Here is a 27966-nt window from a genome sequence, read left to right on the forward strand (position 1 = left end):
TCGACCTGTAATATATTATATATAGACTGCGGATCTTTATGCATTTATAGCAAAATTGAGAAGATGAAATTGAAAATTGTTGAAAAATGTCAATAAGTATATTGTCATCTTCTGATATATGGTTTCTCCTCTATTAAAGAAGAATTAAGTTTCTATTTTTATTTTGAATAAAGATCCGCAGTCTATTTAGTAATTAAATATACAACGGAAGTTGTAAACATATATAGTACATAAAACTACAATTAATTTGTTGGATCCCGTGTCAAAAGTAAAAGCGTGTGTGCGTTTAGGAAAGTTGCGTTCGAAATTCGTGATAAATTGTATAATTTTTCTGTAAAAACGGCTCGGAAGCCATTTTGAAATTCAGATGCAATTATCTCGTGCTCTTTCTCTCTTTCTATTTCTCGGTTTGCCTGTCTGTTGATTTCTCTTTCCGTTTTATTGAAGAAAATCATAGACCGAGCGTGAACTGTGAACTGTGAAGTGCATTCGGATTCGGAGCATTCATGACAATTCGTTGGTCCGGTCCGCGTTCGCTGGCGTGACGTCCGGATTCTTTCGAACCGGGAGGCCGTTATTTCTCGACAATATTTGCCAGAAAGATCTGAAAGCCGGTTCTTAAGTTTCTCTTGATTTCGATTTCATTCGATTTTTTTTTCCTCGCATTTGAATCATTTACACGGTCTGCTTGCGACGGTGTTGGTGGTGGATCTCCTCCAATCTCCTCCCACAATAGCTCTCGAGAACGGTTACGCGGTCTACCATATTTTCGGCGAAAGAGGATATCGACAAATCATCCTTGCAATCATGTCGCATCAGACAGGGATCAAAGGTATATATTTATTCTCGCACTTTGTTATTTGTATTGAAACTTTGTAAGATCTCATTGAAGTTTAGTTAACCCTAATTTGATAACAATCGTTGCATAGTACCCGGATCCCTAAAAATACGAGTTAAACTGGTATCGCCGTTATTTACGTGTTGCGTATTGAATAAAGAATGTTTCTAGTTACTGACAATGTTTTGTTTATTGTAGCGAACGATGTTCTCAAGAAATTGTTCGCCAAGTGTCGTGATGGAAAAATACGGGTCTTGAAAGTTTCCATAGAAAACGGTAAGTTAATGGAGATAGAAAGTAGTAGATCTTGTACATAGGTATGTCTACATAGGTATACTATGTCTCTTATATTGCAGAGGAATTAACAGCTGCTGCTTCCTCGAAGCCTGTAAACAAGTGGCAAGACGACTACGACAAACTAATTAAGCCCCTGATAGTTGAAAATCAGCCTGCGTATATTCTTTATCGACTGGATACTAAGTCTCCGGATTCTGGTTATGATTGGTTGTTTATATCCTGGTCTCCTGATACCGCACCAGTTAGGCAGAAGATGCTTTACGCGTCGACTAAAGCTACCTTGAAACAAGAGTTTGGTACGGCTTCCATAAAAGAGGAGTTGCACGGTACCTTGCCCGAGGATATAACTCTGGAAGGCTACTATAAATACAAAAGAAACGACGCAGCTCCGGCACCACTAACCATAGCTGAAGAAGAACTAGCGGAGCTCAAGAAAAACACAGTCAGTACGGATTATAGTGTAGAAACAAGACACCAAACGTTAAGCGGAGTAGCTTTCCCTGTAACGGACGAGGCGAAGCAAGCAATCACGGAGCTGGGTAAAGGAGTACACGAATACGTTCAGTTGAAGATTGATTTAGAGGAAGAGAAAATACACCTGGTTACAGCCTGTGATGTTTCAATGGATAAACTGCCGACAAAAGTTCCATCGGACTCTGCTAGATATCATCTTTATAATTTTAAGCACACTCACGAAGGAGATTACATGGAATGTATTGGTACGTGGAATAGAAAGAATTATTATGATGATTTTTCGTTGACTAATGTCTCGCGTGTATGTTGCAGTTTTTATATATAGTATGCCCGGATACAGCTGTAGCATTAAAGAAAGAATGTTGTACTCGTCGTGTAAAGCGCCGCTTCTAGAACTTATTCAGTCGCTTGGAGTGATTATAACAAAGAAAGTAAGTACAAAGAGCTACTTCACAATTTTAATTATATATTTTCCAGCTTCCCTCATTTTCATTAATTTTCTTGTAATAGAAACGATTCAACGCTATCGATTATAGGTATCTGTAACTGTAACTGTTCTTGAATAATTTCGATTTATCGTTTAGAACTCTCTCTACCATATTTCCTCCAAAGCTAGAAAAAAAAACAACGCGCATTTTTTACTTTCTTTTAACTATACTGTGTGGTATCTCTTTCTTTTCTAGCTTCTACTCTTTTTAATATCGGAAAGTAAAGTATGATTTTTTTTGTAAAATTTTGACAAATCCTAGTTGGAAGTAAATAGTGGCGAAGAGTTGGCAGACATGTTGGAAGCTCCTCCAACCATAAAAGAAACAGCTGCTATAACTCCTGCAACTCCGTCAACGCCCTATGCCCCTACTCAATCTATACCCGAAAAGAAATCAAAGCAGAAGCGATCTTGTGTCTTGAGTTAACCGATTCTACGTACTTTAATCGCCATTATTTTTTACTATTCGTCAGTGTTAAAATATTTGTGATGATGTTTTACAACACATTCGATATAGCTTCTTCCATGAATTCAAAATTTGTGATAGTACATTATATGAATATGTAGTTTAAAAATGATAACGATGGGTTTCAGACAGTGTTCTTGTTGGCGTAAATATAGTTGTGCTCGTCGTGAAAACAATTGAAATAAGAAATCTGCTGCGTCTTACAGAGAGAGAGAGAGAGATACGAATTCTTTTTAATTAGCAGTATTTATTAATATTTAATATTAATTGGTTAAAGTGATACATACATATACATACATAGATCTATATAGCGAGTCAGAGTAGACCGAGCAGTGTATTTTTCTAAATTTTAGAAACAAAATTCTCGCGATAAGGTCTTCTTGAATCGCTTATCGGTAACTACAGACACATATTCTGGATAAACACGATTGTCATAGGATGCAGGTTTTTGCTGATTCTCGAGGATACAGTAACGAAAGATTCTTCCTTCGTGCTGGGTACAGTACTGCTGAAATGCGATGAGATTCAGTTGCTTGATATTGAAAGTGAAGCCTTCCACTGGATTTTGCAATTTTAATTTCATCTTTCAATAACTAACACGCCGATAGAATCTAACTTCTATAAAAGTTTTCGTAAGAGTATTACTTTTGTAATTACCAGTTCCTTTATTTTATTCTATTTCTATTTTATTCCATACATTTAACGTTTGTCGCTCGAATATACGATGAAAAGAAATCCAGTGAACTCGACTGTGAGAATTAGTTCCTAGTCCAATGGAAAGTGATATGTATTATAAGTCTCGTTTCTCGTATTAGTGATTTCGTTAGGTGAAACTCGAAGGCTTGATTTTCAAATTCATTCGAACACTTGTATAGGAATTAGCAATATAGATTAGATCGTTTCAGATTCAAATATCTGTGGTAACTTGCATACCTTATGTGATTTTTAGAGAATTAGGGAAAATTCCATGTGCCCTAGCTAACTGACGTCACTCACGTAACTTCTCTGCGTAATTTAAGTAGAGAATAATATAGCAGACAAGTGATAAGTGTGCAGATACCATACTGACGTGTGGATATATTTTCTTGCACTCGATTATCGTTTTTGAACACAAGCTAGTGATAATGCTAGTTACTTTATATACATATTAAATATATATACATATATATATATATAAATATAAATATATATAAATATACATATTATACAACATGATATATACATACATACATGTATATACTATGTTCTATACTATTGTAAATGATACAGAATACTAGACTTCACAAATATATATATACGAAGACTGATCTTGGTATGTCCCATTGGCTGTATAGTCAAGAAAACGCACAAAGTGTTCAGATTCGTGTAGGTGAAAACAAGCAGCACACTTGAAATTATTTATTTTCTATTTATTATTTAAATTTACAAACGATACGTATTTACATGAGAAATAAGATGAAGAAGTTTCTGATGAACTTGTGTTCCTAATGAATTAAAAGAACGGAAGAAAAAAATATTTGTACAACGAAGTTGGGAATCGGATTGTGATATATATGTTATCAGTATTCCTTTGGAAGAGAAATTGTATTTTTTGAAATTTCTTGAAACAAGACATTCCTTCTCTGAAACGTATAGCAAATGGGACTTGTATAATCTAATTACCAGCGACAAAATATTCGAGAGGCATTCTATTTTTTCTGATCTGTATTTTTTTAACTCTCGTAGCTTTTTATAAACTTTTTAAAAGTTTTCGTCCAATACACATATACAAACACAAAAACGAACAAATTACTGGAATGAGAGTTTGGCCTAATTTGAATTAGTATAACGATAGCGCGAGCTGTGTTACATCATTAGCATTTATTTGATTCGAAAGAATAAGCAATACACAGCATGTTTTGTAATAACATACTCAAGAAGAAAGTTAAGTTATATGCTTATGCTTCAAGACATATTACGCTGACATAAAAAGTCGAGCTCGATATATGAGATTTTTTACGATATATAGAAATTCACTTATGGTTGAAATCGCAACATAACATAGTCATTGTTTAGTAGCTTCGTTTCGTATAGAAGAATTTATTCGATTTTATGTTCCTTTGTACTGCTCTATTATACACGTATTTATGTATATAAAAAAAGATATAAAATTTGGCAAACACTCTTACGTAAAACAATATACACAAAGGGAAAGAATGCTTTGCAAAATGCTCAAAAACTGTTAACAAAAATGTGTTCCATGTTATGTAACAACGCACATTATAGCCTGGACACTTTTTATATTCTTGTCCCAGGCCTATTCTGTAAGTTTCTAGTATAATTTTTATTTTCATTCTGTTAATATGTAATTATAGGTTTATTACGATTAAAGAAATTGTATATCTTGCCAATACTAAAATCGCTACAAACAATAAAGCATTATGTAATTTAATCTAACAGGTTGTTGTTGTTTTAATTTTCAACAAATTTATATCGGACGAAATATATCTACTTTTCTTTTTCTTGGATTATCATCGATTTATGGTTGATCCAAATAGAAATAGGTCTGTAAGGAGCACATGGTGATTCAATCCTTGGATGGGTATGTAATTACAATTAAGATTTCCAAATACGTTTCATTCACCTTACAGAATAGGCCTGTGCATTCAAAAAATTTTATGTTCAATTACCTTTTTTCTTTTCAAAAATTATTCAATTTGTTTCTTTGTATTTACAAATTATGCGACATGTTCCTGCTTTTGTCTATATTATAATAATTATTCTTTTGAAATGTGTTGATTGCATAGCTTGAAATAGACGATGGAAGAGAACTAACCGAGGGATTTTTACAAGAGGAATTACATCCGAAAGTCAGTTTGCATCAGCCAAAATTCGCAAAGCCTAAGGGTCCACCAGGCAGAGGTGCAAAACGTTTAACCAAGGTTCAAGATTTAGGAACTTCGGATCAAGATAGTTAAATAGATACTTTAAGAACTTGTTGATCTATAATCTATATGCTCATCAGATGTATATGCATACATAGATCTATTTGTATATATCGATATATACAAAGTACACACACACACACACACCCATATATATGTATATATATGCATATATATGTTATGATCTTTCTTTGTTGAGCGATGAGTGTGTCATCTTAAAACTCCTTCCATTTATCGACCCAAAAGTATTATTTTATCTATGCAAAAAAACGATTTTTTTGTGTAATTTTGAATTAGAATTTATTGGTTTTACTTGAGCATCAGGCCTATTTTGTAACCGTGATTCTGAAACTGTATTACATGATTATTTATATTATATATATTCATTTCAATGCACAGAGTATTATAAAGATGTAAATAAGGTCCGTTTGTATGATAACGATGATACATACATTATATGTGTTTACAGGATAGGACATAATGGGATTATTTTTTATACATAAACGGGAACGATTATTCAAAATTTCCCTTGTTTATAGATACATGGAAAAACAGTTTAAATCGAAATGAAACTGTTCAAAAAATGTGGGAAAATTTTATTTTAATCCCAGGTTCATTTGGATCGATAACGTTTCAAATATCTTAGCTTCTTCATATATCTATAAACACTAAAGCCATTTAGGTATCCCTATTTGCATATCCATCTTTCTGTATATTCAATTCAGTAATGAGCTTCCAATGAAACAAGTGATACATTTAAAGATTGCAGTTAAATTTTCTATATTCAAGATATATTTTATTATACATACAATCTGTATTATTCGAGAGTTATTAAATAAATAAGGAATGATACAGATTTATTCACATTCTAAGTACAGTTCTTTCAAAAACAACATGTTAGCTATTTTTATTTTGAGGCTTTGCCGTTTCTTGGAGTACTTTAGTTTCGACAAACGTATCTCTAAATGCTTTCGCTTCCTCATCCATGTAATCTGTTTGCACTTTATTTAAATTACTAAAACATAAATATTCATTTCAGAAAAGTTACAAGTTGTTACCAACTCGATTCTCAAGACCATGAAAACTTACTCTCGTCTCTTTTGCATAAGTTGGAAATGTATTTCATACAAGTCACTCATCTCGACTCCAGCAATGTATAATATTAGCTTTGTGATTGAGCCATAAACAGTGCCCAACATACTACCAGCGACAGTACCAGCTATCATTCCTTTAAGTCCCATGTTCATTTTGAACATGCTTCCTGCTACAGCGCCAGCAATGGTAGAATTGAACAATTCGAATTTGCCTCTATATACGTACAGCATAATTGATGTGCTCCTGGTACAGAACTTGAAATGAAATTGCATTTATACTCTTGCTTAGCTACGATCAATGACCATACAAAATTCTCTTACTGGAATAAAAAGCAGAAGGCACCTAGTTTCCAACAAAGACCCATACCCCCTTTAATGAATTCCAAGGCGAACTTATTATGTAATTGTCTCTTCGCATGGAAAGTACTGTCCCATTTTGTAGCTTGATGCTCTCTTCTAAAATTGTATGGTAAATCTATGGTTTTCGATATTCCACCGAAACAAAACCCTCCTATGATGCCCGCGGTTGTGGCGCTCATGATAGATTGAAACTCTTTAGTTATATGGCCTTCTCTGCATCAACAGTTGAACTTGAATTAATAATACTAAAACGTAGTTGATGCTACTAGTCGAGAAGTATACTTACGAATCGTGAAACATGTTTTTCAATCTGTCTATACCAATTTCACCTGGAGATAAAGATTCCATTTCAGCTATTTCAGGTAGTTTCGTCTGTTTGCTGACTTGGTCATTCGATCCGTCAACATTGGTAAATGGAAAGAAAAATGCGTACACCAGTGATTTATTTATCCGTAAGCGTAACATTGTGCTTTTCTTTCTACCTAACTCCGCAGAATTCAATAAGTTGTGTTGCAATGTTAATTCCTGTAAAATTGAAACACTATTTGTCTCATTCGCTGAATGTATATTTCACGAACTTTGCAAAGGTCAACCAAATATACATTTCATGATGCTTAATAACATTTCCACTTTCAATTCACAAAAGAAAAAAACAAGGTTAATTCCGAATTCCGGCGAGATTTTTCCAAGTGATTCGTGGCGCCTCTTGCGGCGGATTCTCAAAGCGTCAAATGACATAGTGTCCAACAGTTGTCGACATATGGCGCTGGCATTAAATTCCATACTTTTTGTATATATATAGGACATAGGATATACATACACATACTCGCAGATATATATATATCTATATACCTATAGGTAAAGGCGAGTAGTTGAGCGTTTCCTAATCTGATTCGTTGACATTGTCATTTTGTTCAACATCAAAATTATGATCAGATGTGCAATCCTTACGAATATCTTTTCTGCAATTGTCTAGGGTAGTTGTCTAGTATCGATGAAATGTTGACTGTTCATATTTGTTCATATTTGTTCATATTGAAATAGTTGAATAGGAAGCGTTGGAAATTGATTGTCTAAATTACTGATATATATACTACAATATACTATCAGTATATATCAGTGGTCTAAATACGGTCTATATATACCCAGCTAACCAGGCGTGCCTTGGGCAAGCCGTGCCTAGGGCACAGATCGGCAAATCATTGTCCAATCTACGCTCGGAGGTGCTCAAGTCCCGATTGGCTTAATTTTGGACGACCGTAGGACCAGGGTTTGGACATGGGCATGAGGTCGGCATCAGGTCGGCACGAATCGGCCGAATGTGCCTTTGTGGCAGCACTGTCGCACTGATGTACCGCATGCCGAATATCGTTTTACAGGTGAAACAAACAATTCCAATGCCGCTTTTGCAAAATTCACATGTTTTTCTATAAGCGAGGGTGAAACTAATATCCTAATCGCGATATGGAGCAACAAAAAATGAGTATACACATTCGGAGCTAATATCCCGTACATTACTACCGGGCCGGTATATAAGAGAAATTGGCGAAACTCGGTCGCTTTAAAAGTTGAATATTCTTCTATTGGCCTCGGGCGTCTAGAAAAATCAGATGGACAGTACTTATCGAGTACTGCCATTCGCGCGGAGATGATAAAATCATTTTTATTTATCATCTTTAAAATATAAGTGTATTCAATTAGTTGAAATTGAACTGTAAAGAAAATTGTACGGCAATGCAAATTTTAGATTATGTCTCTTGCAATCGATGCAGACAATTTTTATTTCGCATAAAGATCCGCAGCCTAGGAAAAATAACAAATGTGAGAAATAAATAAAATTTGTATTTTTTTTTTCGCCAATTTCTCTTATATACCGGCCCGGTAGTAATGTACGGGATATTAGCTCCGAATGTGTATACTCATTTTTTGTTGCTCCATATCGCGATTAGGATATTAGTTTCACCCTCGCTTATAGAAAAACATGTGAATTTTGCAAAAGCGGCATTGGAATTGTTTGTTTCACCTGTAAAACGATATTCGGCATGCGGTACATCAGTGCGACAGTGCTGCCACAAAGGCACATTCGGCCGATTCGTGCCGACCTGATGCCGACCTCATGCCCATGTCCAAACCCTGGTCCTACGGTCGTCCAAAATTAAGCCAATCGGGACTTGAGCACCTCCGAGCGTAGATTGGACAATGATTTGCCGATCTGTGCCCTAGGCACGGCTTGCCCAAGGCACGCCTGGTTAGCTGGGTATATATATCAGGTCCAATCCGTCCAATCAGATCTATATATGCTGATATATGCAACATATATGCAAATAGTAGGGATTCTATTCAGATTCTATATTGTTCTATATTAATTCTATATATCCTGTATATATCCTGATATATCCCTGTATATCCCTACTGATCCCTACTGATCCCTACTCTTTTTCACTCTTTTTCCATGCTTTTTCCATCTTTTTCTACGTGGATAGTTGGCACGACTGCATGATCAGTCTAGGGTGGTCTAGGGAAGTTCTATGAGTACCGTAGTAGACGTTCAGTAGACGTTCTATAAGTGCACCCATCATTGCATTAATTGTTTGTGCAGGGCTCCTGCATTGGGGTCAACTCTTCTCGATTCGAATGATTTATTCCTCCGCTCTACATATGAGAGAGCTTGAAATATTGGCGGTCGAGGCGTTGATAACAATTGAAATTGAAACAATCGCCGTGTACAATCACAAACGAGTCGGTGATAGTCGTGTGATCGATAATAATGTTTGCTAGTACCACGGACACGAAGCGAGCCCAAACGTTGATCGTGTTCAAAACGAAGATTTAATACGAGCTCTCCTACCCCCTCTCCCTGTGGTAAGCATAAGAGACACCAACGAAAAAAGTGTCGCATAATACAATATATAAAAAGAACCGAACGAGGCGTCGGGAACACGAGGCTGTGTAATTCATTTCGATCGGACGTGTAAGAGACACCATTTGCCTAGGCAAGGGTAGAGAAAGGGAGAGAGAAAGATAGGAAAGAAAGAGAGAGAGAGAGAGAGAAAAAAACATCTAGCGTGGCGAGACCTCGAAGAGTCAAAAGCTTGTTGCTGGACCATCTCGCGCGTTAATTCAATTTTTTTTTGAAGCGCGCGCCGTAACATTTCGAAACGTCCGTTATTTTGCACGTACGTAAAATAGATTGAAAGAATTTCCTTCCGGAAGGAAATATCTATCGTGATACAGTGTTTTGTTTTTATCGTTGCAATTGATGCTACGATGTCTCGGGTCCTCGTACCTCGTTCTTTGAAACAAGCGTTTCGCGAGTGATTCTTTCATTCGTTACTACATTTTTTCTTTTCTCTTTTTTTAATAGGTATTCTCACCTTCCCGTTCGTTAGAGCGGAACACCGTTGGACAGCGGAAATTCCATTACGACGAGATACACCTCGCGTTATCGGTGTCAACGGGAGCTATTTCGTAACGGGAAAGGGATCACTACCACACAAACAGGAAGAGAAATTACGGTATGGCATCATCCATGGTGGCTGTTCCATCTGGAACAGCTTCGGTCCCAACTGGAACTGGTATCTCGCAGAGCGAAGAGGTGGAGAACAGAGATGTTTTCAGCGAACATAATATTAACTCGGTTACCGGCTGCAACGAAACCTCTAGTCCCGGAGATGCTCTGGAGGAGATCAATTGCGGTACAGATGAGAACGGCGATCAAGAGTGCGCCATATGCATGGGCAAACTGTGCTCGCCGCGAGTGCTCTCTTGTCTTCATGTGTTTTGCGAGGCTTGCCTAGACAAGCTTCTGATGGACGAGGCTGGTGACCCAAAAGTCGGCTCGGTCCTTGTCTGTCCTATCTGTCAACAAGAAACTTCCATTAGTTCTAAGGGTGCTGCATCGCTCACTTGCGACTATGTTCTAACTAATATACTGGATATGTCCGCAATCGAAAACATGGCTGTACTGTGTACCTCGTGCAAAGCCAAAGAAAGCGCCATCGCGCGGTGTTCGGACTGTGCCAATTTCTTGTGCCCGAGTTGTAACTGCGCTCACCAGTTTATGCGCTGTTTCGAAAGTCACAAGGTGGTCGCCTTCGAAGATTTAAAGAAATCCAACGAAGCTATACCGATACACAAACCAATTTTTTGCGAGTGTCATCCTACCGAAAATATGAAGTTTTATTGTTACACTTGCCAGGTAATACTTTGTTTCTTGTTAATATGCTAGAAATACATAACTCCGAAAAATATCTGGGCCCATACGTAGTATGGATTACTTTGGAGTATCTTGTAAAGTAATCAAAAGTTTTTAAAAAGACTATTCTAGTCTTAGAGTGTAGAAAGAACCAGGTAATCTATAGAATTTATTTTGACTAGGAACCAATATGCAATGAGTGTTTACTTATCGAACATAAAGCCCCAGACCATCAATACGAACGATTAGTAGATGCGGAACCACGCCAAAAAGAAGAATTAATAAAACTAGTGAACGAAAGTAAAGCAAGAATTGCCGATTGTGATCAGGTGTCTGCTCAATTGGACAACGCTCTCAGAGAACTTCAAGCTCAACACGATCAGGCCAAAGATCTGATTATCGAAACATTTCAGAGTTACAAAGCGGTATTAGAGAAATGTCGCGATAGCGCGTTAGTTGAGCTCGAGAAACTGCATTCTAACAGAGAACTGGAAATAATGGACACGTTTCATAGGTCAGCGAGGATTATTTCTCGAACGCGTGATTATATCGTTCCGCCAATTGATTTGCATCAATTCATTCTCGTTTCTTTTTTACACACAGTGTCGAGAAAACAGTCGAAAAAATAGAGAATGCTTGTCGTTTCACCTCCAGACTTTTGGAACATGGCGATGCTGTGGAGATTCTTGCGCTTCGCCGGATCGTAGGAACTCAGTTAATGAATTTAATCAAGAATACCCCAAAACCAAATGTTTCTTTTTCAATCGAGTTTCAGACTGATTACGATCAATTTGAGAAAACAGTAAAGGTAAGTCTCGTATTTAAAAATTTCTTTAAAATGAAAAAGATTTCGAAGAAACACGAATGATGTTGCAGGATGTGTTTGGGAAATTTCATACTGAGACTACTCCAGTGATAAAGAGCGAGCCGATCACCACAGTCCCGGGAGTGAGTACAAGTCAACAAGTTGTTCACACTTCGATGGGCTGTCCACGTTCCATTAGCACAAGGTCTCCCATTTCTCTTCCTGCGTCAATGCAATCTTCGTTCGAAGGTGAACCTTCGTTTGTTATACCCACGACATCCAGTCCACAGAATATTCCACCTCCACCAGCACCCGTATCCCTTCCTCCAGGTCCTATGCATGGCCTCACCAGTATTCAAGAGTACAATCTGCAGCAACTAGCCAGTTTAGCGGAAAAGGTTGAAATGGTTGGAGACACGAACGTGGTCGGGCCCAGCTCAAATCCCAGCCCAACTCCACCGTTCACTTTGGCTGACCTATTTGCCGGTGATCTGAGTTCCACGAGCCACGCGATCAATAATCTCCAGGCTTTAGCTAAATTAGGGAATTCGCTTGGCAACCAAGGTAAGTAAACGACCCATCGTTTACTCTCTGAAACATTTCAAATTATAATTCTGTTTGTCATACTCTTGCAGACCTTGGTAACACAGCGATCAATGGTGGCAGCGGTCTGGTATTGGGCAGAGGTCCGTCACCAGCAATTGTAGATACGCCAAATTTAAGTTTAGCTGCCAACACTCTTCTAAATGGGGGATTTCAGTCTTTATCGTCCTCCACTTCGCCGATACTTTCACAGGGTGCTGGTAATTATAGTTATACAATATAATATAATATGTGTTGCAACAATTGCCACCCGATTTATTATCCAAATACGTATTTGTTCTTTGTAGATGATTTAATGGGAGATTCGATACACAACATGCCTGTGGTAGTGGGAAGCACTGTTGGCAACGTGACTGGTTCCGGATCCGGAAACTATGCCCATCCACGTTCGAACAACGCGAAGTTGACGCCCATGCATATACGCTGTAAATTTGGGCAATTAGGTCCCAGTAAAGGTCAATTCAGCTCACCCCATGGATTCTGCTTAAGCGCCGACGAAGACATTATCGTCGCCGACACGAATAATCACAGAATTCAAGTAGGCGTTCGTCTCGAAACGAAAAATTACTCTTATTTCTTCTAGATCTTCGTCTAAGTCCGTTCGTAATTTCTCTTCCCTTTCTTTCTTTTCTTAGATATTTGATAAGACTGGTGTTTTCAAATTCCAATTTGGTGTTCCTGGCAAAGAAGAAGGACAACTGTGGTATCCGAGGAAAGTTGCCGTTATGAGAAACACCGGGAAATTTGTTGTCTGTGACCGTGGAAACGAGCGTTCTAGAATGCAGATATTTACAAAGAACGGTCACTTTATTAAGAAGATAGCGATTCGTTACATCGATATTGTAGCTGGCCTAGCTGTTACTAGCGAGGGCCATATTTTGGCTGTTGATAGTGTGTCGCCAACGGTGTTTGTGATCAGCGACACAGGGAACTTGTTAAGATGGTTTGACTGCAGTGAATACATGAGAGAACCAAGTGATATTGCAATTAGTGGTGAGAATGGATCGATAAGCAAATTTATTTAATAATCTTCTAATTACGATCGTTCGCGGTTATATAGATCGTATAATTTTCAGGTAAAGAATATTTTGTGTGCGACTTCAAGGGACATTGCGTCGTAGTGTTCAACGAGGAAGGCAAGTTCTTGCGTCGCATTGGCTGTGACAATGTAACAAACTTCCCAAACGGGATAGATATTAGCGATGCAGGCGACATATTGATAGGAGACTCACACGGCAATCGTTTTCACGTGGCTGTTTTCTCCAGAGACGGTTCCTTGATTTCTGAGTTTGAATGTCCATACGTGAAGGTGAGGTTCTGATTTGTATTATGATATTACGTATCGATATCCTAATACACGATATACAGGGTGTTTAATGTACTCCGCAATCGTATTCTGTACAAAAACAGTCGCAACAGCGGTCTGTAGTGAAATCCGTCACATAGGTTACTTACTAAGGACGCGTGTACTAGACTGATATTTAAATTGAATTTTCTCGGCAACGAAGCCTCCTACGCAATTTCGTTGTTCTTGATTTTCCTGGCCCAATGTGTACCATAAATTATGAAACACCCTGTATAGGCAATAGAATTGACGACGATAAATGTTGTATTACCAAATCAATCAATCCGAATGCAATTCTCGCAGGTTTCTCGATGTTGCGGCTTGAAAATAACTTCCGAGGGATATATCGTAACACTGGCTAAAAATAATCATCACGTCCTCGTACTGAACACTCTTTACATATCATGAAGCGAGGAGGCAGACCAAGCAAGTATGTCACGATTATCTCCCGCGAGTGGAACTTCCTTGTGAGACGAAACAAAATCTGCTCTGCTTCTCAACGAAGGACAAATCGGCACGAATACAAAGACAAGAAATATATATATATATACACACGCCTGGTTGGGCGATGTTCGAAGTTCGTTTGAGATTTGAGATTTGGGCCTATCAAAGCAATAGTAAAAGCAAGCGCAGCATGCAGCCTTAATAGTCTGTAACAAAAAAGGAACAAAAACCTTTAAAAAAAACCCAAAAAAAAGAGAAAGAACGAAAGAAGAAGTTTAAATGCGTCCCTGTTTTATGAAAGTAACACAACAACGTCGAAACGATGAATACCACAAACAAACAAAAAAAAGAAAAAAAATAATGGTGAACGTAACATCTCCGACCAAAAGTGAAACAAAGAAGAAAAAAAATAGTATAAATAGTGATTTAGCAAGTTGCATTTGATAAACTGCCAAGATAAATTTAAAAAACGTCAAGATAAAAGAAGCGGAGGATAGGGGAAGGGAAAAGGGGAAGGAGAGAAGCGACGAGCAAGAGGGAGAGAGTGAGAAAGCGTGGCGATTTCTTCGGTAGAAGGGGCAACGGAAGCGAGAGAGAAGAAAAATTGGGGGAACGGAACTTCAGTGACAACACACGCAGTAGCTTTTCTCATCGAAATCATCGGTTGCATCTTCATCTTCGACTCGTCAGTATTTTAGGTATGTTTACAAATCAAATTATTCTAGTCTTCAACGAGCACTGTTTACACGCTGGTTTCGATCTGTGCTCTCGAAGCAACAATTTTTGTCGTGTATTTTTAAACCGGGTTCTCCGTGTTATGAAACCGCTTATGGCGGACACATATGACACGTATATATGTATATACATACACACGCATGTAAACACAAACACACACAGAGGGAAAGAGACAGAGACACACTTTTGAGAGGGGAGGAAAGAGTACACGGTATATACGGTTCTTTCTTCCGACCGTTACTTCGAGACCTATTTCGTAGGCACGCTAAGTTTTCTAAAGGTTTCCGTTAAGCTTAGGCTACTATATCCGGTATAGAAGTGGAAAAAAAAGATGAAAACGCGCGCGTACAGAAAAAATCGTAAAAGAACAACTTGTGCTTAAACATGTCAGAGTGAAAATGTGTTGCATGCTGCGACACACGGTAGTACTTCCTGCTCTAATGTCATATCATATCTCTTTAACGAATTGAGATGAGTGTGAAAGAAAACACTAAACAAAATATACCAGTAACTCCTTGTTATGGCAGGCATACGAAGCTTAGTGAACTTAAAATGATTAAAAAACGATTTAAAAACAAAAAAAAGAATAAATGGGAGAAAGAGAGAAAATATACGAGAGAGCTATATGTTCCTGATAATATTTCTCTGTGCATTTGAGAATTAGTAGATCATCGAAAAGGGTGGAAAAAGAGATAGAGCGAAAGAGGCAATTATATTGAGACAGCGTTAACTAGAATGGAAAATAATTATGACATGTTGAAAATCAAACATTTAATGTCTTGAGAAATGAATCGGCACACGTCATATATATATATATATATATTTCATGGACAAATCGAAACGATTTATTGTAGATTTGCCATTGACGACGATAGATCCCATTTGTGCATTGTTAAGAGAAACAAAAAAAAAATAATAGGCAAGACACACAATGGTTACAATATTTACTCAGGATGCTTTATTATGGTCCACCATATAAATACAATATACTATATATATATATATACAAGTATTATATATGTATAAATATATATATAAATTATATATATATATACATAAATATATATAAATTTATATACATATATACATATATATGCGTGTGTGAATTATTGGTTCGTGGTGCTAGCGAATTATAATAATATATCCATACCAAGTAAATGTATTTGTTATAAAAATTACAGAATCGTTCCAACGTTTTACAATGCCGTGGAATGATCTTGTAATATATTATACAAGGTTCATAAGTAAATTATACCACCGGTATCATAGGAACAATACTTTATCTATGTAAAAAAAAGCAAAAGGGATATAAAAACAAATAACGTACAGTTTGCTAAACAACTTCTATTTATGTATATACTAAAAAAAAGAGAAGAAATTAATAATAACGATAACATGATCCGTAAAGAAAAGGAAAAAAGAAATCCATGTAAAACACATACATATATAGAAATACACATATTTTTTAGGGTTGTTTACATGATCAGCCTTAAGATTTGATTGAAATTAAAATGCAATGTGTATACAACATATATGGATATATATATGTGTATATACATGTATATATACATATATATACACCTCAGGCAGATCGCTATATACTGTGTTATATGATTACCTACAATAACAATTGAATGTGAATAACTATCTTGCCATACCAAATGTTAGAAAGCACATCCATATATATATATTTCTACTTGGATAGCTTCAAATTTGTTTCACATAATGAATACAATTGACTATGCGGAGAGCAGAATGCGATTAGAGTATTATAGATGGAAAATGAAATCGAAAAAGAGATTGGGCGGATGTGGGTACGCGTGTGCGCGCGTGTGTGTGTGCATGAGAGGGAGAGAGAGAGCAGAATAAGAGATATAGGAGAAGGGTCTCAAATACAGGATCGATAAATATATAGGGGGCTACTCGGAAATTTGCGCATAACATTTGTAGTAAATTGCACGAAGCCTACGTACGTACACCTAAGCTAATCAGTCGTAATCATCTTTTATTATTAGAAGTTTTAATTTTATATATATTAAAAGGAAAAAAAAGAAGTAATTCTGAAGTATTTAATAGTCATGGTTAGCAGAGTTATATAAATAATGCCTGTGATAATAGTATCGTCAGGATAAGTTGTGTCCTTACAGAGTCTCTGATGTTGTTGCTAGGTAAATATAAATTAGAGGTACCAAAACGAGATGCTGTTAGCGAACGCCTTGTGGAAGGTGTGTTTATGTTCGATGCACAATAACACCGTACACAACGCCATCGATGGTCTCTAATGGTACATTGAATACAAGAAGAAAACTAAAGAAAAAGATATCGAGAGTATCCAACAAAAACAAACAAAAAAAAAGTGAAGAACTTTAAAGAAGTAAAAATAACAAGAATGTGTTGCAAAATTTTTGCCAGTCGTATTTAATGAATGAAAAAAAAAAAATGAAACTAAACTCATAGTGTAACGAATGGATGACCATTAATGAAGAGGGTCTTTTACCTCACAAAATTATTATATTACGCTCACCTTATATATACTTGAATATTTTAGTATAGATTTACTCTATTTACATATTTTTATCTGTGGAAGACTACTTGGCTAATTTAGGCCACTGTTGAAATTCACCCCTTATTTGCCTTGATGTTTAAATTACAATAATAATATAAAAGAAAAAAAAAAGAAACGAGAATTACTTGTTACGTAAATGGTAATTGTGATAGATTTTTTGATGATTTTTACAATCTCAAAAGTCTTATTATCCTAATATGTATAGAATTATAATAGTCACTCTACATAAACTACATAAAGAAAAGAAAACTCTGCTTACATTGTTGAAACTACTTATTAAACAACAACAACAAAAAGAATGTCTGAATAATAGGATATATATGTATACCCTATATCCGTAAGCAGTTCACAAAGAGAAGGGAGAAAAGAAAGATACTGTCTATTGTATAATGTATTTCAGGATATGTTCTACCTATTATTTTTTAACTGATAACAATGTTTTTAATCGCTGATACACAGTTTCCAAGGCCTTTTTTAGGTGCCACCTAAGAACTTTTTCGACACGATTTCGGTTTTTCTGATCGTTCTTTGTGTTCGTTTATGATGACGTGCTATATGTGTGCAGCTTAAACAACATCAAAAAACGAAACACACACATAGCCATACACAAAAAAGAACACACACACACACACACACCGACAGAAAAAAAGAACAAGAAAAAAGACCAAAAAAAAATTCGAATTCGAGTTCGAGCCGTTCATTCTTCAAAATTAAATAGCGTTATTTGTCCATTAAGTCATGGATTCGACCGTCGAATGGGAATGATTTTATCGATTCCCGGATCGTAGATGTCTGCTTTACCGACACGTACCTCTACCCACGTACGCGCGCGAATTTCAAAAATCGCGCGGTGATCTCGAAAATACGTGAGACGCGAACGCATAAATACGTGTTTACGAGTATCGTCCGTTTATTTTTGCTGGAGCTCTGTGACTGTGTGCGATAAAAATCTGTCAGGCCGGCCGTAAAAGACTATAAAGTTACAGAACAATTGTATCGCGCGTATTTCGACGGCAAATTTCCGACGAGGATTGTAACGTATGAAAATATTCAAATGAATGTTCCTGACTTCGAACGATCGCATCACAATAGAAGATAGATATATATATATATACACATACATATAATAAAATAAGGTGACCCTCGTGTATTTGTTTTCTTTTTTTTATTTCTACTTGCGAGTGTCGACGAGGGGGGCACCGCTGCATAACAATTGTACATACATATATATATGTATATTTATATATGTATGTATGTATATACGAACTATAATGATATAAACAGATAGGATTTAAAGATGAAGAACAAAAATAAATAAGCAGATGAAAACACACACAAACATACACACATGTACACACGATACAACTTTAAACTGAATTCTAGCCTACGGTTAATCATAGTCTTCCTAGTGTCCTGGATAAACGATAAATGAAAGGGAAAAAAAAGAAACGTATGTCTTTTGCGATTACTAACTTTTTTAGGTCACGGCAATCCGCTAGAAGCCGTGCCGCGGCCGATCACTATATATTATATATTAAACTGAAACGAAAAGCAAAAGAAGCATAATCGAATGAAAGTTGAAATCCCCACACGGTGATGTTATACTTTGATGAGAATTGTCGGGCGATTCGATTTGCCGAGAGGGTCTTTTATTGAACATGACTTTTATGCATTGCAAAAATCAACCAAAATCACCAAAAAAAAACTATATATAAAAATAAAAAGGAAATGATTTGTGGACGAGGTGTAGAGACGATAAGGAGAACAATATTTATTATTCCTTCAATCGTTATTCGGCATATATTTGTACAAAGATTTAGGATGAGTGAAGTAAAGAGGGTCGGTAAAGAACAGAGAGAGACAGAGAGAGAGAGAGAGAGAGAGAGAGAGAGAGAGAGAGAGAGAAGATATATATCTATATAAACATATGTAGGAGCAGGTTCGTGTAGGAACCAAATTTTACGTGTTTACTACGTCGACAAGTGTTTCTTCGTTGCTTTTTTTCTCGACTTTGTAAACGGCATTTTTTCCATTCCCTTTTACTCTGGTGTTTTTTTCCGTTCTTTCTTGTAGGGACATTTATTAAGTGTACAACGTTTGTTTTTAATCTCTTCGTCGAGGCATTATTACTATTATAATTATAATAATAATTATTGTTATTAATAATATTATTATACCTTGTGTGTGTTCCATGTGTCGAGGTGTCGTTCGGGTTCCGTTCCTCTTCGGACGTTCTTTTACCATTCTTGACGATTGTTGTGTTCGACGATAACCGTTTGTTTTATATTATTTACGTATCTCGTGGTGTTTCTCTTTTATTGTTTTCTTTCATTTTTCATCTTCTTTATCGCATGACCTATTTTCGATTTTTCAGTTAGGTCTAACCGGGGCCTGACCCAGATCTAGTTAGTTAGTTTTTATGGGTAACAACCCAGACCTTAACCAGGATCTATTTTTTATTGTCTTTTTAGTATTTCCAATCCTCGTTTTTTTGTCACCAGCCCCTCAACCGTTTTTTTCGTCTCATCTCGCAAACTCGTCGATTCTGATAATTGTTTTACGTTCATATTTGTATTATTACGATTATTATTATTATTATTATTATTATTATGATTTTACTATGTTCCAGATCGTTCGACTTTTCTGTTTTCGTTCTTGTTTTCATGAATACTCATATCCAAGCGACAATGAAAGGCGCGGGAAAAAGAATTTTCTCGTTTCGTAGCCTCTCGATCCCCCCTCTCCTTCTCTGATTGCCCAGTTCCCTCTTCCCCAATTGATCGGTTTTTGAATTTTATTTTTGTTGAACGACTTAAAAGGCGTTTTTAAGGATTATTATTATTACTGATATGACATATTATTATATAATTAATATTACGATTAGTACTATCACTTCTACATTGTTTCGTATCTCTTAACGATAGACATTAATTTAAGGTGTAGTTTAAGCAATGACTTTGCATTTCTCTTTTTCATTTGCTGTTTCGTTTTTCATTTTTTCTTTTTTTAATTCGTGAAAGGCAGTGCAAGGCAGAGATCTCAAGACAACGTCTATGTTTTCCCGTTGGAGCCTGATTGTTTACAAAATTCAATCGATGATCGTTGCCTTTTGGTCGTAATCGTATGTGCCAAACGGCTAGTTCTCTTCGTCCTATCTCTATCCCATTCCCTAATCCCATTTGCCCGGCATACATTCTCTTTTTGATTGTCTCCTGTTTTTTTTTTTCGTTACACGGAGAGGATTTACGCGCTTCGCGGTAATTTCAAATTTACCGCGAAAGGGGGTCCGCGCGAGGCGCGCGCTCTTTCGAATCGGTCTCCAGCTTTTCCTAAAAGTTCTTTTTCCTTTCGTCGAGTCGTTATTTCGTAACTTACATTCTTTAGTGCCAAAAAAAAAACAAAACAAAAAAGGAGAAGAAGAAGCGAAACAAAGGGAAGAAAACTGAAATACGAACAACTGAGACTGTTCTCTATACACGTAGGAATTATAACGAAACGGAACGAGGAGGGAGACAAAGCGCTTAACTCGCTCGCTATACACTGTTTTTACGTTTTATTTTTCTCGTTGATTATTTATTTACAGCGATTTGAGTTGAGTGTTCCATTTTGCCGCGTATCAACGGGGTGTCGATGATTCTAGATTTTTAATAGACGCGACGAATAAGCAGAATAAGAGTGGAGGATGTCAGAAATGGAGGGGAAAAAAACAAAAAATATGTATATTATATATATATACTATATACATACATATATGTAATATTTCTATACATTATATATATGTAATATTTGTATATATCTATAATATTTATATATATATATATATATATGTATACACACACATAAACATTATAAAACGGATAAAGGAAAGCAAAAAAAAAAGATAAGAATGAATATTAAATGATTATTAAAAAATCCTTGCTTAGTCAGTTAAAGTACAAATGTTTAAATGTATTCTATGATTCTAGGTGATAAGTGAGATAAGAGGGAGAGAGAGGGAGAGAAAGAGATAGAGGAATGTATGGGAGAGAGAGAGAGAGAGAGAGAGAGAAGAGGCGTAGCAGCATATAAAAAACTTTGTTTCATTCCTTAATAAGCCTCTGATAGCTTTATTTATATTCGCATTAGTTACTTGACGTTTAATAATACTTAAACCAGCAAACGAGGAATATATACGATATTTGGGCTGAGAGAAGACAACAGAAAAAACCAAGGGAAGAGAACAATTTTTGTTTTTTTCTCTTACGATATATATATATAATATACATTATATTATATTATATATATATATATAATATACACACATATATGTATACAAAACCGCGAATTACTTTGATATTGACACGTTCCTTTGTTTTTTTTTGTTTTTTTCGGAGATGTTTTCTTTGACATATCAAATTGACCACAAATGGACATACTAAGGAAACCGTTGCATTCCATTGGCGTCACCAGTGCACGCCCTTCAATGTTCCCCATGATCTCTCTGTTTTTTCATACACTTTTCCAACGACTAACTCGTTGTTGAACCTGGCGAGAAAAAAGCCAAGTCCCACCTGCCCTCCTGCCCCCCGTTGTCCATGGTAATACTCCATTTGGGACTACAGACAATTGAACGTCTTCGAAACTAATTAGAAACGGTTCTTCTATAGAAGAGTTAATCCTGTTCTACCCGATGTATGTAAGCAAAAGATCTACCTGGGCGAAGCATTTCTGGACTTGGTGTCTGGCTCGGCGTTCCATTTGGAAAGAGCTGGAGGGGAAACGAAGAAAATTTTTCTTTTTCTTTCTTTTTTTTTTTGATGATCGTCGTTTAATCTTCTCTGGATAGAGACAGACACACAATAGAGACACAGGGTAAAAGCTTTTAGGTGAAATCGTTTCTTGAGAAGGAATTGGTTTTGATAATATATTTTGTTCATTCAGGCGAGACACTGCAATAATATGTTATTTATATAGTTTGTAATCTCTGTAATATAAGTTACACACACCGTACCAGTGGAGATCGAGTAATATTTTTTTCCATTAGTTGCTCCAAAGTCCATGCGTAGCATGCACCGATATCTTGACTGTAATTTCTGTAATACAGAAATTTAGTATCGCCAGATTCATCTTTTCTTTTTTTTTTTTTGTAGTTTAGATTTCTTTGGACTTGGATGCATCGATTTGCCAAATCTTGTGTTAGTCTAGGGTTCTTCGATGATCGCAAAGTCTTGCACCTGGAAGCTCTTGATACAATCTAGTCATAAAGGGTTCAAAAGAGAGTTCACGGCCTCGAACTTTGTATTCAAACTGCAACAGGTTTGACAGGATTGGTCGAGAAAGAGAGTTTGGCTTACTCCCAAAGCAGTAATCAATATATCTGATAGCAGACCTGAGAACACAGATCTGAATCGTTTATGAGCTTTTTCTAGACAATGTCGTAAATAAAATGTCTTCTAGTTATCCTATCCTCGGATAATAAATCAAAACCTTTCATGGAGAAGGAGAGTCAATGTGAGACGTACACAGGGTGATCTTTCGAGAACATTGCCCCGGTTGAATTTATTACAGCAGAAAGAGAATGAACGCCGAGCCATATGTTAAGGAGAACTTCTTATATACCAGAGAACGTGTATGAGATGTAACATTTAAACAATGTATGTATAGAATATATATATACATACATATATATATATATATATATATATATATATATATGTATATATATATATTTGTATGTGTATATGTAGTAGGTATTGTGCGTACGTCTCAAACAGGGAGGAAAGAGGAAATATAATAAGGTACGCGTAGAGACGAGGGACAACCAAATGGAAGGAACGAAATCCACTGTTCAGTATGTGTGTAGTAAAACCATGTATTCCTGAGACCTCCATTGGTATTTTTTATTAAATGAGACAATTCGTGAAATATGGGATGGATTTTAAATGTTCCGACAAGTCGCTTATACTTCAAAAAAAAAAAAAGAAAAAGAAAACGAGCGGTGAGAGGATATTGTATAAAAGGATAGTACAAGACAAGAAAAAAACGGTAAATCGTAAATGCAATATGGAGAAAGCGTGTATTCCAAATATATTTTTTATATATGCTAATGGGATGCCAAGGAGCATGGTCGCGCGTTATAAACGTAAATGTTGTATTATTTATTGTTACACGTACGGTAATATGTAATGTGCACACACATATATATATTATATCGGACCGTGTAATCAATTGTCAGTCCCCCTAAGACTACTCAGCCTTTAGACATAAAAAAATATATATATAATATGTGTATATACATATATATATATTTATAGCCGCGAATTTTCATTTTTTCCGAGATATTTCAATATTTACAATAAATATATATATATTTATATACATGGTGTACGCGTACGTACATATATATGTATATCCATTTCTCGAATAAGTCCTTCAAACAAACAAACAAATAAACAAACAAACAAAACATACAAACAAACAAACAAAAAAAAGTAAGAAGAATGCGATACCTTTGACGATTCTAATTTTAATTCCTTCTACGCCCCCCCCCCCACGAATTTCCCCAAAGTTTGTTAAACCTAGTCTTATATAACGCATACGTATACACACATAAATACAAAAAAGAAGACTGTAAGTATATATGCGTGTATATCTGTGTTAGGTATATACATACATATATGTGTATTCGACCTAGGGTCTCTCCTTTCGTTTAACGCGGGTTTTTCGCTTATTATTAACTACTACTACTATTATTACTACTACTATTATTATGATTATTATTATTATTATTATATTTTTCCTTTTTTTTTCTTTTTTCTTCTACATCGTACCTACTAAATTTTAGTTTCATTTTTATATGGAATATTCAAATTTATGGTATTATACGTATACACATCTATATACACTTTTACAAGCAACAATAAAAAGAAAAAAAACAAATGAATAAATATTTTAATCTACATAACTATATTATTACGTAATTAAAGATATATGGAGACATTTGCTACTTATACATATATTTGTCAAATGTATCGCGTGTGTGCGTTTGGAAAGGTTTTTTCGCGGGACGGGCGAAAAAAAGGCATTTTGGGACACGCAGTGTCTGGTTGTTGTTGATAACGGGCGTGCGGTTGCTATAACCCCGCGACCACGAGGGTGATATAAGTGTACAGTTGTTCCGTGAACTTTAAACGATTTTTCTCGCCATTTTACCTGTCAATTCGCCTTCGCCTCAGCGTTCCGCGGCGACACGTTTCCAAAGCCGGTTATATTCAAAAACTGTCGCAGTTCTTTGAAACATTGTAGAAACATACGTTCTTGTCTTTTGCGCATACGCTGCAAAAATGCAATAATAATATATTGTGATGCTCACGAAAGCACATAACATAATTTACCAAAATTGTAATGTTTAAAATATTTCATGTGATTTTGGAAACTGTTATATTTTTTATTTTCCTGCCAATTGTTTAATTTGTAATGTTGTTCTTTGTTCTTTTTTCAATAAAGTAAGCAAACGGATTCGACTGAATTTCTTCATTCCCTACCCGCATCAACGTCTAGCTTTAACCCTTCGCACTTTGTAGTTTATTAAAATATTAAATACGTTTAGTAACTTATTCAATACAAATTTAATAGTGCAACAAATATTTTGAATAATGTTATAAGAATTATTAGTGGCGCATCTTCTCCGAGTCGGCACTCAAGTGGAAAGGGTTAATTTGCTTCGAGGATCATCTAAAGACGATACAAAAGGTATAGAAAGAAACACACTCTCGTTATTCCTTCGAACAAGCAGAGTGCCTGTATTTCATAAATAGTTGTCAGTTATAATAAATATGTTTCTCTTTCTTTTTTTTTTATCGCATTTAATCAGAGTCGTCGGAGTCGCGCCGATATTGTTGTTTAGGCAATTGTTCATGTAACTCTAGAATGTGTTCAATAGGCTTCGGTTTCCCATCTTCCCCGATGCGACAGGGTGCCACCAATCCTTCCCTGAAATGATAATGCCCTTGTTATATATGCGTGCTAACAATACTAACCCGATAATCTTGAGTTACAGATCATTCTGGTCAGCCGACTATATACTAACTTCGTTAATTTGTCTACAAGTCCTACAAGCTGCATGGCTTCGTATTCCTTTTGCTCCTCCGACATCCCTTCCAAAGGGTTCGGCTTCGGAGGCTCAAAACAACCGGTCACAGGGTTAATCCTTAAATCGTAATCGAATATTAAAAAGAAGAAATTATCGACGGAAAATCTTTTTCCGTTTATACTAACTGTTCTTTGTGCCTCAGGTATTCCTCCGTATCGCTGTCCTCCGATTCTGAAGAATAATCTGCTTGTACCCTCTTCGAGCCAAGTAATCCCTTGTTTGCGAACATGCCTGCTGCGTTCCCATATCCTGTGTACTTCACCATGCGACTAACTGAAAGTAACATTTCGTAGAATTTCCATTCGCTATCCCACTGTGACCCGTACTACATGCACGCGCATGACAACTCGTACCATTTTGTTTGCAGAGTACGAATAGAAACTCGGCGACTAGATCTCGTAAATCTGTCAAAGGAGAAGTTAACAATTTACACAGGTTTGCCCTGAGAGTGGTTCCCTCTTCGGGACGATGCATTACATCCTTCAACGGAGGTAAGATCTGAAAAAAAACAAGAAACTTGTTAAAACACCACCGGAGATGGTTGAACAAGGGAAAAGAAAGCAATGCGAAGAAATTTCTTCTACCTGTAATCTAGTGTATTTCCGTATTAATCTTTCGGTTTCGGTCATTCTGATCATCGTGATGACGATCGGATTCAGTTTGAAATAGACAGTCGAATCGTCCTTATTGGTCAGTCGTTTGTCAAGAAATTTCAGTAGAACAGACACGGCTGCCATGTTCACACCTTGATACACGTGCTTTCCTTTTTCCTTTGTCGGAGGTATGAGTATCGAGTAACAGTTGTATGGTACCACTGTCAGTAAATTGACTATGTCACTGTGACAAAATTTACCGGCGAATAAGAGGAACGTAATATCAAGGGTACAATCACGTTAGCGCGCAGAGTCTACCTTTGAATATCATCTTCCTGCTCGTATTTTAACAGCAACTTGTAAAGAGTTGACATTAAGTTCTTATTCTGCTCGTCTTCCTCCAAGTCTACCAGGCGTGCAGAGTCATCGGAGTGCATGAACAAATTGAATAATACTTTCAACGCGTTGCACGCCAACATCGCAGAATCCATCTGTAAAATAAATATTGAAATTAATATATTTCTGGACTTCGATTCACTCGTGGTTACTATATAGTACCTCGATGGTACCGTTCTTCTCTTTTTCACTTTGTTTCTCTACGTTCTCCACAATTTTGATAAGACACGCGTCTCCTCTCAGATCTCTTTTAACCGTCTCTCTTGTGGAACAGTTTGTCGCAGTGATTAGAAACAGTACTCTCGTATCGAAGAGCATCACGTCGTAAGGTGTGTTGCTGTCGTACTGTCTCATGCGCTCGACGACGCAGGATAGACAAGACGTCGATGGTAATACTTGCTGTACATTTGTACTATTAAATATGAGATTGCACAGTAATTTTAAAGCTTCAATAGTAACTGTAAAACAAGGATGTCAGAGCGACAATTTCTACACGTGCCGTACCATGTTATACATATATACGGAAGAGTCTTACCATTGGTAAAAGTGGTCTGCTCCTCTGCGCCAGGATTTTTTAAAGCTGCCATGTCTAATATCAGATCTAGTCTATCGTCTGTGACTAATTCGTTCAAATCTGTTTTGTCGCGGCTATGTTAGCGAAGAGAAACAAGGAAATTACTTGATAATACATGCTGAATATGGTGACATAACATAATGAAGAGTCAGAGTGGACCCAAGCCCATTGTACAACAGTGATACCTGAGAATCCGTAAAACAGCTAGGCAGCGTTGCTGAAGGGAAGGTGACCAATCACTGGACAAATAAGTGAACAGGACTTCCCATAGCTTCTCCCGTAACTGACTCTTATTCAATTCGTCGAAGGTGGTTCTGGTTTCGTACTAAAAGATACAAAACATGGGACTGTCAGTCAATAATTACTTAGAAATACACCTATAGAAGAATTGAAATGACAGTGCTCACCTTTTCCTGAAAGCTAGCAATGTCCTGCGAGAATTCCTCGCTTGAGTCGCAGATTATTTTTTGTGCCAACGCATACATGTCGATGCAAGTATGTTATTCTTCCGGAAAAATTCAAAACAAACACGATCTCATGGGGACACTGACAGTTCCAGAACGTTTACAGAACGTTCCTGCCATGCGACTCAACCCAATGGCGAATGATGGTTGACACAAGGGTTCATGGTTCTCCCGT

General features: G+C 36.5%; 4 protein-coding genes across 8 annotated transcripts; 2 read left to right on the forward strand and 2 right to left on the reverse strand.

Annotated features, from left to right (window-relative positions):
- The first annotated feature begins 393 nt into the window (after window positions 1–393).
- Window positions 394–7672, forward strand: Twf (twinfilin actin binding protein). 3 transcript variants are annotated; one of them, XM_076443972.1, is made up of 5 exons: window positions 394–832; window positions 1037–1114; window positions 1195–1854; window positions 1922–2040; window positions 5349–7672. In XM_076443972.1, the coding sequence occupies exons 1-5, from the start codon at window positions 808–810 to the stop codon at window positions 5517–5519; spliced, it is 1053 nt and encodes a 350-aa protein (XP_076300087.1). In that variant the 5' UTR covers window positions 394–807; the 3' UTR covers window positions 5520–7672. The 3 variants fall into 3 exon arrangements, with proteins under 3 accessions (XP_076300087.1, XP_076300089.1, XP_076300090.1); XM_076443974.1 differs by lacking the exon at window positions 5349–7672 and adding an exon at window positions 2359–5316; XM_076443975.1 differs by lacking the exon at window positions 5349–7672 and adding an exon at window positions 2293–2500 and having other exon boundaries at window positions 395–832.
- 140up (RPII140-upstream gene protein) lies at window positions 6327–7680 on the reverse strand. Its single transcript, XM_076443985.1, has 5 exons — window positions 7543–7680; window positions 7227–7465; window positions 6902–7153; window positions 6576–6824; window positions 6327–6501 (listed from the first exon to the last, which is right to left on the reverse strand). The coding sequence occupies exons 2-5, from the start codon at window positions 7403–7405 to the stop codon at window positions 6384–6386; spliced, it is 798 nt and encodes a 265-aa protein (XP_076300100.1). The 5' UTR covers window positions 7406–7465; window positions 7543–7680; the 3' UTR covers window positions 6327–6383.
- Window positions 7681–9489: 1809 nt separating this feature from the next.
- LOC143218771 (protein meiotic P26) lies at window positions 9490–21717 on the forward strand. 3 transcript variants are annotated; one of them, XM_076444212.1, is made up of 10 exons: window positions 9490–9802; window positions 10305–11138; window positions 11318–11649; window positions 11739–11943; window positions 12012–12504; window positions 12576–12743; window positions 12831–13081; window positions 13179–13536; window positions 13620–13852; window positions 14192–21717. In XM_076444212.1, the coding sequence occupies exons 2-10, from the start codon at window positions 10458–10460 to the stop codon at window positions 14294–14296; spliced, it is 2826 nt and encodes a 941-aa protein (XP_076300327.1). In that variant the 5' UTR covers window positions 9490–9802; window positions 10305–10457; the 3' UTR covers window positions 14297–21717. The 3 variants fall into 3 exon arrangements, with proteins under 3 accessions (XP_076300327.1, XP_076300329.1, XP_076300328.1); XM_076444214.1 differs by lacking the exon at window positions 9490–9802 and adding an exon at window positions 9893–9911; XM_076444213.1 differs by lacking the exon at window positions 9490–9802 and adding an exon at window positions 9935–10116.
- A 3670-nt stretch (window positions 21718–25387) lies between these two features.
- Window positions 25388–27945, reverse strand: Ric8a (ric8 guanine nucleotide exchange factor A). The gene is made up of 10 exons (XM_076444215.1): window positions 27735–27945; window positions 27513–27652; window positions 27289–27401; window positions 26916–27211; window positions 26676–26848; window positions 26349–26601; window positions 26118–26262; window positions 25890–26037; window positions 25702–25821; window positions 25388–25604 (listed from the first exon to the last, which is right to left on the reverse strand). Exons 1-10 carry the CDS (start codon window positions 27810–27812, stop codon window positions 25478–25480), a joined length of 1593 nt encoding a protein of 530 aa, XP_076300330.1. The 5' UTR covers window positions 27813–27945; the 3' UTR covers window positions 25388–25477.
- Window positions 27946–27966: the final 21 nt, after the last annotated feature.

Source organism: Lasioglossum baleicum, chromosome 20 (assembly GCF_051020765.1).
Source record: "Lasioglossum baleicum chromosome 20, iyLasBale1, whole genome shotgun sequence".
Taxonomy (NCBI): Eukaryota; Metazoa; Arthropoda; class Insecta; order Hymenoptera; family Halictidae; genus Lasioglossum; species Lasioglossum baleicum.